The following is a 16,207-nucleotide window of genomic DNA, read 5'->3' as shown; positions in this document are numbered from 1 at the left end:
TAGAGGAAAACATAGGCAGAACACTCCTTCTCATAAATCGCAGGAATATTTTTTTGGATCTGTCTACTAAAGTAAAGGAAATAAAAGCAAAAATAAATGGAACCTAATTCAACTTAGTTCCCTTTGCTGTGCAAAAGCTTTTATCAACAAAACAAAAAGACAATGTACTATGATCCATTTTGAGTTAATGTTTGTGAAGGGTGTAAGGTCTGTGTCTAGATTTTTTTTCCCATGTGGTTGTCCAGTTGTTCTAGCACCATTTGTTGAAAAGACTATCTTTTCTCCATTGTATTGCCTTTGCTCCTTTGTCAAAAATCAGTTGACTGTATTTATGTCGGTCTATTTCTGGGCTCTGTATTCTGTTCTATTGATCTGTCTGTTGCTAATACCACACTATCTTGATTACTATAACTTTAGAGTAAGTCTTGAGGTTGTGTAGCTGTCAGTCCTCCAACTTTGTTCTTTTCATTCAGTATTGTATTGGCTATTCTGGTTTTTTTCCTCTCCATATAAACTTGATTAGTTTGTCAATCACAAGATCATTTGCTGACATTTTGATTGTGATTGCACTGAATCTATAAATCAAATTAGGAAGAACTGAAATCTTGACAGTATTGAGTCTTCCTATCCATGGAATATCTCTCCATTTATTTAGTTCTCTTCTGATTTCTTTCATCAGAGTTCTGTAGTTTTCTTTATATAGATCTTGTGCAAATTTTGTTAGATTTATATCAGGCGTTTATTTGGGGGGGACCGCTAATGTAAATGGTGTGTTTTTATTTCAAATTCCATTTGTTCATTGCTGGTACATAGGAAATTGATTGACTTTTGTATTAACCTCATATCCTGCACCCTTGCTGTAGTTACTTACTAGTTCCAGGAGTTTTTTGTTTTGGGTTTTTTTTGGGGGGGGTTGGGTTATTTTGTATGATCATGTCCTCTGCAAACAAAGACAGTTTTATTTCTTCCTTCCCAATCTTTATACCTTTTTTTCCTTTTCTTATTGAAGTAGCTGGGACTGCCAGTATGATGTTGAAAAGCAGTTGTGAGAAGGGACATCATTGCCTTGATCCCGATCTTCTAAAGCTTTGGTTTCTCACCCTTAAATATCATGTTAGCTGTAGGTTTTTTGTAGATACTCATTATCAAGTTGAGGAAATTGCCTTCTAGTCCTAGTTTACTGAGAGTATCCCATTCTTTTAAACAGCTACAGAACATTTTATTGTATTGAAGAACCATATTTACCATATTTAATTCAACTATTCTTTGAACACTTGGTCTGTTTCCATTTCTTTTTGCTGTTGTAAGCAGTACTGCTATGAACATCCTGTACATAACTCTTTGGGCACACGTATAAGTATTTTTCTGTAACACGTACCTGGAAGTACAATTGTTGGAATAAGATATATGTGTATTTAAATTATTTTAATTCTTTAAACGTTTAAACAGTTACAGACCTGCAGGAAACTTGCAAGTACAGTACACGGAACTTTTTTCCCCCCAATAATTTAAGAATATGTTACCATGCCCTGTCATCCCTTCTCCCACAGCATACTTCAGAGTCCATTTCCTACAAACATCCTTTTGTATATCATCAATGTAACCATCTGAATCAGGAAATTAACACTGATCCGTTAATACTACCTAATCCTAAGACTTCATTCAAGTTTCACCAGTTGTTCCAGTAATATCTAATACAAGGAATTCCCATTTACTATTCACCTAGATTTCCCAGTTTTACCACATTTGCTCTGGTGTGTATATGTATCTCCAAATACTTTTCTTCTGAATAATCTCAGAATCAGTCCCAAACATGATGCCCATTACCTCTTGATACTTCAGTGTGCATTTCTTAAAAACAAGGACACCCTCCTCCACAACCAGGGTACGTCCATCAAGATCAGGAAGTTGACAGTGATCCAGTATTACCATCTAGTCCACAGACCTCATTCAGATTTCACTGATTGTCCCAATGATGATCTTTATAGATTCAGGATCCAATCCAGGAACACCTGTTAGATTTAGCTGTCATGATTTCCCTGATCTCAGGGACTGCGGTCTCTCAGTGCTTATTCAATGCTGAAAGCTGTTGCTTTGTGTTTTGTCTATTTTATTGTCATTTATGATGGGAAAGCTAATCTGATATCAATTATTTCATCATAGCAAGAAGCAAAAGTCTACTTTAGAATTTTAGAAGCTAGGTTATTAAGTATAAGACTTTTATTTTATTGGTGGATTATATGCTTTATTCCCATAAAATATTGCTCTTTTCCTGTTTAGAGGTTTAGGTCTTAAATTTTATCTTTGTCTTATATTAATATTATTTCCTTCCTGTTATTATTTGCCTGATATATTTCTCTATTTTATATACACATATATGTTTATATATGTTTATATGTTTATATATATGTTTATATATATGTTTATATATGTTTATATATATGTTTGTTTATATATATGTGTTTTGTTTTAGGTGTATATTTTGTCAACAGCATATAGTAATTTTTTATCCCATTTATCTTTTTTTAAAAAATTTATTTGGCCGCGTTGGTTCTTCTTTGCCCCGTGCAGGCTTTCTCTAGTTGTGGCGAGCAGGGGCTACTCGTCATTGTGGTGTGCAGGCTACTCTTCATTGCGGTGCACGGGCTTCTCATTGCGGGGCTTCTCTTGTTGCAGAACATGGGCTCTAGGCGCGCAGGCTTCAGTAGTTGTGGCACACGGGCTCAGTAGTTGTGGCACACGGGCTTAATTGCTCCGCGGCATGTGGGATCTTCCTGGACCAGGGCTTGAACCGTGTCCCCTGCATTGGCAGGCAGATTCTTAACCGCTGTGCCACCAGGGAAGTCCCCATTTATCTTTTGATAGGAGATTTATTCTATTTACACTCACTTTTTACTGATATGATTGTACATATTCTTATGTTAAAGTCCATGTTTTCTATTTAACATGTTTTTGTTTCTTTTTTCCGTTTGGTGACTTTTGTTGGATTGAATTTTAGTTGTTGGTGTTGACCTTTCTTTTTTTTTCTTGAATAAGTTAGAGGTTATATATCCTATAACTCTTCTTTTAGTGATTACCTTTTTTTTGCTATATAAAATGTATTTTTAAAAATAAACTTTTTAAGAACAGTTTTAGATTTACAATGCAAAACTTGTGCAAAGAGTTCTAATGTGCTCTACACCCAGTTTCCCTCATTATTAACATTTTATATTAGCATGGTACGTTTGTCACAATTAATGAACCAACATTGATACACTATTATTAACTAAAGTCCATACTCTATTCATACTTCCTTAGTTTTTACTTAAAGTCGTTTTTTTTGTTCTAGGATCCAATCAAGGGTACCACATGACTTTCCATCATTACATCTCCTTAGGCTCTTCAGGCTATGCCAGTTTCTCAAACTTTGTTTTTGACAACCTTGACAGTTTTGAGGAGTATTAGGTATTTTGTAGGATGCCCCTCAACTGGAATTTCTCTGATGTTTTCCTTATGAGTATACTGGGGTTACAGAGTTACACTTCCTTGAGAGGAAGACCACACAGGTATAGTGCCCTTCTCATCACATCATATCAAGGGAATATAGTATCAATATGACTCATCACTGTTAAAGTTAACCTTGATCGCCTGGCTGATGTAGTGTTTGTCAGGTTTCTCCACTGTAAAGTTACTATCTCTTCCCCCCACCTTCTCATACTGTAATCTTGGAAGGAAGTCAACATTTATGGAGAGGATAAATATCTACATAAATTAATTTGAATTCTTCTGTTCTCTCCTTTTTATGTTTTTGTTCAATTATTTATATCAGCCTGGACTCATGGAAATTTATTTTATACTTAGGGTCATAATCCAATACCACTTTATTTTGCTGCTTAAAATTGTTCCACCTTTAGCCATTGAGAACTCTTTCAGTCAGTCCTGTGGTCCTTTGACATATACCAACCAATATCAATATATTTTAAAGTACTTCCTAGCACTGTAATATGCTCCAAACTCATCTAGATATTTCCTGCCCCAATTCTAGAATCAGCCATTTCTCCAAGGAGCTCTGGTTCCATTTATTGGAGAATGGTATTTAGAAACCAAGATCTGGGTGCTCGGTGTGTTCATTGCTACTGGGGTGTTGATACTTCTAGGTCTTTTCACCTGACAGAGCAAGGGAATATATATCTGCATACTAACCCATGTATATATACATGTTTATGAATATTTCTATATGTAACCATCTGTATATATATAAGCTAAATGTGGTTCATACTGAGGTCTCCAACTCTGATCCACTATCACATGGATCACTCTAGCCTTCTCTTCTTATCTGTAACCTCCCTCTCCAACAGTGAGAAACCTGGTTTCTATAATCCACTGTCCATTTACTTATTTGTTCAACTTCAGTATACATGCATAGTGGTTTGCTTGAGAGTTAATGTATATACATTAACTACATGCCCATCTAGAGGGAATGAAAGCTGTCAAGTTCAATAGCAGTCAGGGTTGGGCAGATGGGTCCACTTCTGAGGACAAATTCTCTTGTGAAAAACTCTTCCCCAGTGCCTTTTTAGTTACGTGTAATTAGTCAGAGATACTAGTCTAGGTGTAGTTGCTGGGATCGGGGTGGGACGGTGCCCTGGGTTGCCAAAATGCAGAGCAGCGTTTGTGTGAGAGCCGGGATGGGGTGAAAGAACTTGCCCATTATCAATGGAGTTTTTGGGCTCTGATACTCCCTGTTGCAAAAGTCATACTATCAAGTTTTTTAAAATAAGATTGTACTTCATGTTTCATACAGTTGAGCCTTCAGCCTTCAGGTAGACTGAAGACTGTTTGTTTTGTTGTTTTTTGGTAGCAATAGGTTGCTTGTCGAAGGATAACAATTCAATATATCTTTGGGTGGTTTCAACTGATTTCCTTTTGTGCCATTATCTTCATGACACTGTCTAAAGGGAAGTGACCATTACAGGAGTATTTCAGTATTATTCTGTGTCTTGCAAAGATAGTTACATTCAAAAATCTTTTTTGTTTTTTTAAATTTTTAGGATCTGGGGACGTTGGTTTCAGTCTGGAGGATGCATTGGAAGAAACTTCCTCAGTGAAGCGTGAGTAGTAAATCAAACTATTAAAAGCAAATAATAATGCTTAATATGCACTACACATTCAGAACACACATTCAGGGAAAACAATAGGTGGCCTATATTTCACTTGATCCGATATAACATGTTTATCATAAATTGCATTATTTAAAGAAAATCTGAATATTTAAAATCCTTTGTTTCCTTTGTGGAGAATATCAAAAATGTGCAATAACTGATACAGGATTTTCTCTGGCTGAAGTCCTAGCCTTTACTGGTGTGACACCTCAGCAGTGGCCTCCAAGGACTATCTTTTTCTAGCTCAGAAAAAGATACTTGGAAATGAATAAAGGATTTGTTTCTCCTTTTAGATCTTTTTATAACAGGTATTCTTAGAACCGTATCTACAGGTAATCTCTCAAATGCTGAGCTTTGTCATCAGTTTCTCTTTACATTTTTTGGAGAAAAAAATTTAAACCATTCTTTTAAAAAAATGCATGAATGCTTAGAAAGTAAAGTTGATATTTCCATTGATCGCTCCCCATCCTACAACAGCCACTCCCATCCCAAGAGGGAGCTAGCTGCCTAAGTCAGTTTGAGATATGCTGGTCCCAACTAGTTTTCTCTGCTGTTGTGAACATCTGCACTCATAGATTATTCAGTGATTTTGTTTTACATAACATGTGTAGGGCTTTTTTTCATTTCAGTTATATGTATTTCACAACTTTTAAAAAAACTGAATATGTATTGAAGACCTGAGTGAATATAGCTCTCTATGTTAGTTTCCTTTCTTACAGGCAGCTGTAACAAAGTACCACAGACTGGGTGGCCTAAAACCACAGAAATTTATTCACTCACAGTGCTTGAGGCCAGAAGTCCAAAATCAAGGTGTCGGTAGGACCATACGCCTGCTTGGAAGCTCTAGGGGAAGAATGCTTCCTTGCCTAGCCTAGCTTCTGGCGGCTCCAGGTGGTCCTCGGCTTGCAGCTGCATGGCTCCAGTCTCTGCCTCCGTCTTCACTTGGCCTTCTCCTTGTGTGTGTGTCTTCTCCTCTTCAGTCTCTTATAAGGACACTTTTTGTTGGTTTTAGAGCCCATCTGGATAATCTTGAATGACCTCATCTCAAGATCTTTACTTAATTACATCTGCAAACACCCTTTTTCCAAATAAGGTCACATTCATAAGTTCTGGAGCTCAGGACTTGGCTATATATTTTGGGGGCCACGATCCAACACACTATATTATCTATATATCTATATTTTTATACCTAGATCTCATTCACAAACGTATGCTTCATGGAGCTGGCATTCCAGTGGTGTGGCTTTGGCCATGGCCAGTGATGCCACTTTTTACTGGCAGGCACGTGGTTTGTTTCTGTTTTGCACAATTACAAATGGGACTTCAGTGAACATTCTTGTCTATTTCCTTTGTGTCCAAGTATAATGAAACTATCAGGCCAAAGGGTATATGTATTTTATATTTTAATAGATTTTGACACATTGTTTCCAAAATGCATGTGCCATCGTGTACTCCCACTGATGCTGTTACAAGAGTATGTTTTTCCCCCAGACCCATACCATCGCCAGATTTTACCAATCAAAAACATTTTACCAGTATGATGGACAAAAAAAATCATATATTTTTTTGCCATTTGCATTTTCCTCTTGGTGAATTGTCTGTTCATATCCTTTTCCCATTTTTCTGCCAGGTTGCTTGTCTTTTTTTTTTTAATGAGTTTGAGAGGTCTCTTTGTATATTCAGGACTGAGAAAGGCACGGGCTCTGGAGTTAGACTGCCTGTGTCTGAACCCTGCCTTTGCCACTTATTAACTGTTACCTTGGGTGAGTTATCTGACTTCTTTGCACCTCAGTTTCCTCATCTGTTGCATGAGCTTAATAATAATAAATTAATAATAATTGTAAGGGTTAGATAAGATGGCCCCTACGAAGTGTTCAGCAGAGGACTCGGTACAAGGTGAGTGCTCAGTGTCAGCCATTATTATTGTTCTTTAACTGATTCCATTGGAAGGACTTACTGCGGCTGGGTCTCTGGTGTAAGAGTCAGGCATACATGAGGAATGCTCACCTGCTTAAATTGCTCAACAAATTCAACATAATTCCCGTCAAACTTCCAGATAGAATTTTTGCAGACAAGCTGATCCTAAAATACATATGGAAATTCATGGAACCCAGAATAGTCAAAACAATCTTGAAAGAGAAGAAAAAATTGGAGGACTCACACTTCTAAATTTCAGAACTTACTACAAACGTGCAGTAATCAAGATAGTGTGGTACTTATCATAAAGATAGACATAGAGCTCAATGGAACAAAATTGAGAGTCTAGAAATGAACCATTGCATCTATGGCCAGTTGACTTTTGACCAAGATGCCAAGACTATTCAATGGGGAAAGAATGGTGTCTTCAATAAATGGTGCTGAGACAATTGGATATCCACATGCAAAAAATGAATTTGGATCCCTGCCTTATACATTACACAAAAATTAACTCAAAATGGATCATATACCTAAAAATGAACTTCTAAGAGCTTTATAGTTTTGTGTGTGGTGTGAGGTGAGAGCCTTGAGCATTCTCAGGTGTTTCCTGAACATGTCCACAGTCCTATACATGCATGTGGCCTTTTAGATTCCCAGGAAAATAAATATACTTAATTTATTAGCAGTGATGGTTTTAATGAAATTGTTTAACATTTCCAAAACCAAACATGACCAGACAACAAAACAAACACAGTAAGTATAAACAGACCCCTAACTAGTAAATTTGTTAATTTCCTGATGGAGGACTTTTTAATACTTATATCCCTTTGTCAGTTGTGCGCCGGCTCCTCTGATCTTCATCAGCACCCATCAGCCAGTGTGTCTGGGACCTGTAGGACCACCAGCACATGGTGTCTTCTGTTGAATGACATCCTTCAAGACCACATCACTCTGCCATCCTTTTTTTCTATCTTGGCTTGCATTTCATGCAACTGAGGTTTCAAAGAGATAGGCCTGTCCATCTCTCCTTGGCTCAGTTGTTTTTCTGGTTGGAGAACATTCTACTTTGTACATTGTACATTTCTTGTTGGAAACGTCCCTGACACCTTGGTCAGGGTATTTGTACATGACATTCATTCATCCATTCAACAGTGTTTATTGAGTGCTTGCTTGTTGCCAGGCACTTCTCCAGTTGCTGGGCATACCATGTGGAGTAGGTCATTGCCCTCATGGAGCTATTCTCTCCAGAAGGACACAGACAGTACATAAAATAATTTCAGATATTATAGAGTACTCTGGAGCAGATACATTAGGGTGATGGGGCAGGGAGGGCCCCAAAAAGGGTTGGCTACTTTAGATCAAGCAGTAGAGACCTCTCTGAGGAAAGGTGACATGCAAGAGCAGGGGAAAAGCCTTCAAGGCCAAGGGATCAAGTGTAAGAGCCCTGAGGCAGAAAAGAACTGGAAGGTGGCCTGTGTGGCCAGAGTGTGGAGAATGTTGGAGAAAAGGAGAAGTTGGCAGGGTCTGGATCATATAGGGTGTTATTGGGCATATTCTAAGTACAAGGGGGAAGCTCCTGCAATATTTTTTTAAAAGCTTTATTTAGAGATAATTCCCATACCATACAACTCACCTATTTAAAATGTACAATTCAGTGGCTTTTAGTATATTCACACGGTTGTGCAACCATCACTATAGCCAATTTTAGAACATTTCTATCACCTTAAAAAAAACATTGTACCCTTCACTTATTACCCTCTGATCCCCTGATTCTTCACCTCCCCCTCCAGACCCTGGCAACCACTGATCTCCTTTCTGTCTCGCTGGATTTCCCTGTTCTGGGACATTTCAGTGCAGTCGTATAATATGTGGACTTACTTTGGGCTGCTTTCACTTAGCATAACACTTTCAAGGTTCACCATGTTGCTTTCAGAATTTTGCCCCTCCCTCTCCCCTGCCTTCACTCCCCACTTCCCTCCATCTCTCCCCGCATCTCTCCCTTTTCCTCTCTGTGTGCAATCATCTCACAGGGGAACCCACTTCTGCTTTCACCGAATCAAGCTTCTTATGAGTGCCCCAATTTTCTCCGAATGCCATGGCACTGTCGTTAAGCCACACCCAGGGCTGCGGCACACCTTACAAAGAGGTGCTCCAGGCAGGAGTGCAGTGTTGCTGGCAGCATTTGCTGAGCATCAGAGAATCCTTTCTAAGTTTGTCATTTTGAGCAAGGCTTCACAGGAACAGATGTCTTTATTTTAGGAGCTCTTTGCTTTGATGACGGTGACCTACTATTCTCATTCCTTGATAAGTAGCTAGACTTGGCTCATCTCAATTATGGATGATAATAAATCCCATTTAAAGGCTCACAACAAGAAAATCTGTAGTTAATGGTATCTTAAAAGTACACAAGTCCAAGGTCATGCTCTGTATCACTGCAGGCTCAGGCTGTGGCAGAACATCGGGTTCCCTAGACATGTAAGGAGCGCATTCTCTTGAACTGGCACCTGCAGATCTTCCGAGAAACCAGGCTCCTCAGAAACTGTGAGTAGTAGGGCAGAGCTCCACAAAGCTATCGTGGTCAAGACAGTGTGGCACAGCGTAAGGATAGAACAGAAATCAGAGTCCCCCAAGTAAACCCTTCACATCTACGTTCAGTTGATTTTTTTTTTTTAAGCTGGAAAAAGAAATATTTTTACACAAGCACTGCATGAAACATACGGATTTTAAGGTAATATTATATAAGTGGCAATTGCTTTTCTGAAAGTTGCACAAATAATGGTTTCAGTAATGTCATTTCTCTTTCCTAACTATACATATCACCATAATATAAGGTATACATAAGGAGCCTCATTTAGACAGGTAAGCTGTACTTCTTCGTATTATAGGTGCAAAGTCAAATGGAAATTATAGATATAAAACTATCTCTAAACTGATGATCTAGATTTAAAAAATACATAATGACAATAGATTATCACTTGTGGTTCCCTTACCAGTAAAAATCCATCCACTGGTGCGGCCTCTACATTGAAGTACGCATTCGTGTACCCAAAGCCTTCGCAAAGAGTGAAGGAAGTATGATCATTTTAAGAGGAAGACTTTCCATATTCTCAACTTCCCTATATACTTTTACTAAAACTGAATTGTGGTAGAATGCACATGCAGTTGGGATGATACTCTCCTTTCCCACCCTTCCCTCTTTGTAAATAATCTATTGAAGTAAAATTCACGTAACATAAAATTAGCCATTTTAAAGTAAACAATTCAGTAGCATTTTAAGACATTCACCGTGGTGCAACCACCACCCCATCCAGTCCTAAAACATTTCCGTTACTCCAGAGTAAGAACCCTTACCCATTAAGCAGTTTCTTCTCATTTCTCCCTCCCCCTAGCCCCAGACAATCATCAGTCTACTTTCTGTATCACTTGACTGATCTCTCCAAGATATTTCATATAAATAGTATCATATAATGTGGGACCTTTTGTCTTTGGCTTCTCTCACATAGCATAATGTTTTGGAGGTTCATCCACCTTATAGCATGTATCAGTGTTTCATTCCTTTTTATGTCTGAGTAATATTCCATTGTATGGATAGACCACAGTTTTATCTATTCATCAGCTGATGGACGTTTGACTGTTTCCATCTTTTGGCTATTATGAAGAATGCTGCTATGAACATGCACGTACATGTTTTTGTTTGCATGTACGTGTTCTTGTTTGAATACCTGCTTTTAATTCTTTAGGGTATATACCCTGGGAGTAGAATCACAAGGTCATATGGTCATTCTGTGTTTAACTTTTGGAGGAATTGCCAAATTTTTTCCACAGTCGCTGTACCATTTTACATTCCTACCAGCAGTGTATGAGGATTCCAATTTTTCCACATCCTCACCAGCTTATTTTCCTTTTTCCCCCCAGACTTTTGTACCCTTTGACTGACACCTCCTCCATTTCCCTCTCCCCCAAGCCTCTGGTGACCACCATTCTACTCTCTATGAATTTGACTACTTTAGATTCCTCATAAAAGTAGAGTCATGTAGTATTTGTTCTTTTGTGTCTGACTTACTTCTTTTAGCATGATGTCCTCCAAGTCCATGCATGTTGTCCCAAAGGGCAGGATTTTCTTATTTTTTAAGGATGGATAATATTCCATTGCATGTATATTCCATGTTTCATTATCCAGTCATCCATCAATGGACACTTGAGTTGTTTCCATATTGTGGCTATTGAGATTAATGCTCCAGTGAACTTGGACATGTTGATACCTCTTTGAGATCCTTATTTCATTTCTTTTGGATATATACCCAAAAGTAGGATTGCTGGATCAAATGACAGGTTTTTTTTAAAAAATAAAGTTACTTATTTTTTATTTATTTATTTTTGGCTGCATTGGGTCTTCATTGCTGCGCGAGTTTTCTCTAGTTGCAGAGAGCAGGGGCTACTCTTCGTTGTGGTGTGCAGGCTTCTCATTGCTGTGGCTTCTCTTGCAGAGCACGGGCTCTAGGCACGTGTGCTTCAGTAGTTGTGGCTCACGGGCTCCAGTAGTTGTGGTTCGTGGGCTCCAGTAGTTGTGGCTCATGGGCTCTAGAGCATAGGCTCAGTAGTTGTGGCGCACGGGCTTAGTTGCTCCGCGGCATGTGGGATCTTCCCAGACTAGGGCTCGAACCCATGTCCCCTGCATTGGCAGGCAGATTCTTAACTACTGCACCACCAGGGAAGTCCCCAAGTGATAGTTCTGGTTTTCATTTTTTTGAGGAACCTCCATACTGTCTTCCATCGTGGGTGTACCATTTTACATTCCCACCGACAGTGTAGGAGGGGCTCCTTTTTCTCCACAACCTCATCAACACATTATCTTTTTTTTTTTTTTTTTTTTCGGTACGCGGGCCTCTCACTGTTGCGGCCTCTCCCATTGTGAAGTACAGGCTCTGGACGCGCAGGCTCAGCGGCCATGGCTCACGGGCCCAGCCGCTCTGCGGCATGTGGGATCTTCCCGGACCAGGGCACAAACCCATGTCCCCTGCATCTGCAGGTGGACTCTCAACCACTGCGCCACCAGGGAAGCCCTATCTTTTGTTTTTTTGATAGTAGTCATCCCAACAGGTATGAGATGATGTCTCATTGTGGTTTTGATTTGCATATCCCTGATGATTAGTGATGTTGAGCATCTTTTCATGTACCTGATGGCCATTTGTATGTTTTCTTTGGAGAAATGTCTAAGTCCTTTGCCCATTTTAAAAAATTGAAGTATAGTAGTTGATGTACAATATTATGTAAGTTACAGGTGTACAGTTTAGTGCTTCAAAAATTTTAAAGGTTATACTCCATTTATAGTTATTATAGAATAGTGGCTGTACTCCCTGTATTGTACAATATACCCTTGTAGCACATTTTATATATAATAGTTTGCACCTCTTAGTCACCTAACCCTATCTTGCCCCTCCCCCCTTCCTTCTCCCCACTGGTAACTACTAGTTTATTTTCTATATCTGTGAGTCTGTTTCTTTTTTAAGTATTCACTAGTTTGTTGTATTTTTTAGATTCCACATATAAGTGCTATGATACAGTATTTGTCATTCAGTTAGCATAATACCCTCCAAGTCTTTCCATGTTGTTGCAGGTGGCAAAACTTCATTCTTTTTTATGGCTGAGTAGTATTCCGTTGTGTGTGTGTGTGTGTGTGTGTGTGTGTGTGTGTGTGTGTGTATACACATCACTTCGTTTTCCATTCATCTGTTGATGGACACTTATATTGCTTCCATATCTTGGCAATTGTAAATAATGCTGCTGCAAACATTGTGGTGCATGTATCTTTTTGAATTAGTGTTTTGGGGTTTTTTTTGGATATATACCAGGAGTGCAATTGTTGGGCCATATGGAAGTTCCATTTTTAGTTTTTTAAGAAACCTCCATACTGTTTTCCACAGTGGCTGCACCAATTTACATCCCTACCAACAGTGTAGGAGGGTTCCCTTTTCTCCACATTGTTGCCAACATTTTTTTTGTGTGGTCTTTTTGATGATAACCATTCTGACAGGTGTGAGGTAATATCTCATTGTGGTTTTAATTGGCGTTTCCCTGATGATAAGTGATGTTGAGCCTCTTTTCATGTGTCTGTTGGCCACCTGCATTTCCTCTTTGGAAAAAGTCTATTTACTTCTTCCCTTTTTTTTTTTTTTTTTTTTTTTTTTGCGGTACGCGGGCCTCTCACTGTTGTGGCCTCTCCCGTTGTGGAGCACAGGCTCCGGACGCACAGGCCCAGTGGCCATGGCTCACGGGCCCAGCCGCTCCGTGGCATGCGGGATCCTTCCGGACCGGGGCACAAACCCGCGTCCCCTGCATCGGTAGGCAGACTCTCAACCACTGCACCACCAGGGGAGCCCTCTTCCCATTTTTTAATCGGGTTGTTTGGTTTTCTTGATGTTGAGTTGTATGAGCTGTTTGTATGTGTTGGATATTAATGCCTTATCGATCAATCATTTGCAAATATTTTCTCCCATTCAGTAGGTTGTCTTTTCGTTTTGTCAGTGGTTTCCTGTGCTGTGACAGAAGTTTTAATATGTTGTGTTCTTCTTTTCATTCATCTCAAGTGTATTTTATGATTTCCCTTGTGATTTCTTCCTTGAACCATTGGTTATTAGGAGTGTGTTGTGTTAATTGCCATATAGCTGGAAATTTTTCAAATGCCCTTCTGTTAATGATTTCTATTTTCATTCCTTGGTGGTTGAAGAACACAATTTGTATGATTTCAGACTTTTAAAATATATTGAGATATGTTTTGTAGCCTAGCATGTGGTCTATCTTGGAGAATGTTCCATGTGTAATTGAGTAGAATGTGTTTCCTGTTTTGAGGGCATGTGTTCTATAGATGTCTGGTAGATCTAGTTGGTTTATAGTGTCGTTCAAATCTTGTATTTCCCTTTTGTTCTATTTATGATTGAAAGGATTGTATTGAGATATCCAACTATTGTTGAATTGTCTGTCCTTCCCTTCAGTTTTGTTACATTTTGCTTCATATATTTTGGGGGTTCTATTGTTAGGTGCACATGTTTAAAATTTTATATCTTACTGCTGGGTTTATCCTTTTATCATTATAAAATGCCACTCTTTGACTCCTATGACAATTTTTGTCTTAAAGACTATTTTATCTGATAATAGTGTAGCTCCCCCAGCTCTCTTATGGTTGCTATTTGCATACTATACCTTTATCCATCCTTTTACTTTCAACCAATTTCTATTTTTGCTGTTTTTTTCTGAGTAGCTGATTAATTATTGAATGGTTGCTGTGCATAAAGTCAAAACTGTTTCATCTCTGCCTCTCCCATTACTTAAATTTCATTTCCCTCTTCTACCTCTAATTGTAGGAACAGTTACAACATAGTCTTTTTTGGGGGGCTTCATTATTTTTATTTTTATTTTTTTAACAACATAGTCTTGATGTTTAAGGAAAGAATCTATTGGAAAACTCATGGCATGCTACGTAATTGATGTGCAAGAAGTCCACAGTTTTAAAGGAATATGGTTGAGCTGAAAGACCTAGTATTAACAGCAGTAACCACACTTATATAAAATATTTTGTTGGTGTTATAACCATTTTCAGTTGATGAGACACTCCCGTACTCTACTGGGAACATAACGTCACTTCATCCCTGGGCAGTATTATGTGTGATTACGGTGCCATGTTGAGAGTGGTGACAGCCAAGGCTTGGAGCTCTCAGGGGTTGTGCTCAAGCTCTAGGACCCCCTGAAGCATGTGGTCATCTCCTGGAGATCTGGGCTCAAGTCACAACTCCACTAATCACCAGATCAAATGTGGGATCATTTCCACCTCACCACCCATCCTGTGAAGAAAAGCAAGCAGAACTCGTCTCGTGTAAACCTTCTTACATCTCTTTTGTCATCCTCAGAGTGATTCTTCAGAGGCATTAGAGGGACCTCAAAGACCAGGACAGGAGTGCTGTGCTCATGCTGTGACTTCCCTGAGCCGTGCAGTGGCTGCTGTGTGTTGTTACTAATTGTGCTCCCCTTGCTGTCCCCCGTCCCCCTTTTAGAGAGATGGGACCATGTCACCACCACAACCAGGAGACCGGGAGCGACCAGAGCTCCAGCAAAGCCTGCAGGTAACACGGCCGTTCTGAGGAGGGCACTAAGGAGGGCCCCCATGGAGCTCCCTCTGGGATAGTATCCACTTGAACTACCCGTAGTTTTAAGTCCTATGTGTGCAATGCCAACCAAGACCTTCATCTGAACACTGGGTTTAACTTAATAGAGTATGACCAGTCACTATGATTTCTGTGTGTTTTATGAAAAGTCCTGCTTGGGAGAATTTCAAGAGAAAAATGCATTTGGACTTCCTCCCCTTTTCAACCATTTTACACTCTAAAATCAGGGAAGATATAATTGTTTAGGTTTTATGAAGCCCATCAAACATTTTCTTTAGGCAGATGGAGCATTTTGAAATGGCATTTGCTTTACAGTGTCATCTTTCACTGAAGGATTTTGGAACTTGTTGCTTCTTTGTGACTCTTTCCTGGAGCTGTTTTAACTTTTCTCCAGATGGGCCATTTTACTATTCAGATATCTTCACTGATATAAAGAGAAACGTAGCCTTGGAGCTCTTGGGTGGGGAGCGCAGTCATTGCTCCCATCTGGCAACTTGTTACTAGTACTTAAGGAGCGTGCCACCGTGCTCCTTGAAGTGGATAGCTACCTTTCTTCTGAAGAGACAGTCATGACCCAAAAGAGTGAGTGCTGCTTTACAGTTTGCCCTCACGTCTTCACATCTGCACCCTCAAAGAGGTGCATTGTGACCACGTAGCCTCCCTCTTGATTGTCCAGTTTCTGACTCTATGCAGCTGGTTTTGAATCTTGGGTTAATACCTATAATCAGTGAGTTTACTGTTAAAATGGTCTGACTGCTGGCCTAAGCAAAGCATGTGTGCGAATATAAAGTAGTGGAAAATTGGTAATATATTGCAAAGGCAGAAAGCAGTAACTTGCTCCATCCTGTTGGTATTTTCATTATCAGTGTCTGTAGAGGGAGTCAGACCCCAATTTAAGTTTCTTTGTCTTAACTCATTGATTTCGCTGATCAGCAGATCCCATGAATGTTGACTTGTTTTTTTGGAATCTTGTACCCAGTTGTTAATCAG

The 16,207-nt window shown here is 39.2% G+C and overlaps 1 protein-coding gene across 1 annotated transcript in view; it reads left to right on the top strand.

Annotated features, from left to right (window-relative positions):
* Positions 1-16,207, top strand: part of CD99L2 (CD99 molecule like 2) — a gene marked incomplete at both ends in the record, with an annotated part of 114,925 nt that overhangs the window by 48,337 nt on the left and 50,381 nt on the right. Inside the window, 2 exons of the mRNA XM_079728139.1 lie at positions 5,031-5,090; positions 15,107-15,175. Coding sequence (XP_079584265.1) covers positions 5,031-5,090; positions 15,107-15,175 — 129 coding nt within the window. The remainder of the gene's footprint in view (positions 1-5,030; positions 5,091-15,106; positions 15,176-16,207) is intronic.

The sequence above is a fragment of the Hyperoodon ampullatus genome (genome assembly GCF_949752795.1).
Source record: "Hyperoodon ampullatus genome assembly, chromosome: X".
Lineage (NCBI taxonomy): Eukaryota > Metazoa > Chordata > Mammalia > Artiodactyla > Ziphiidae > Hyperoodon > Hyperoodon ampullatus.
The sequence above is the reverse complement of the archived record's forward strand: the minus strand, read 5'-3'. Positions and strand labels throughout refer to the sequence as shown.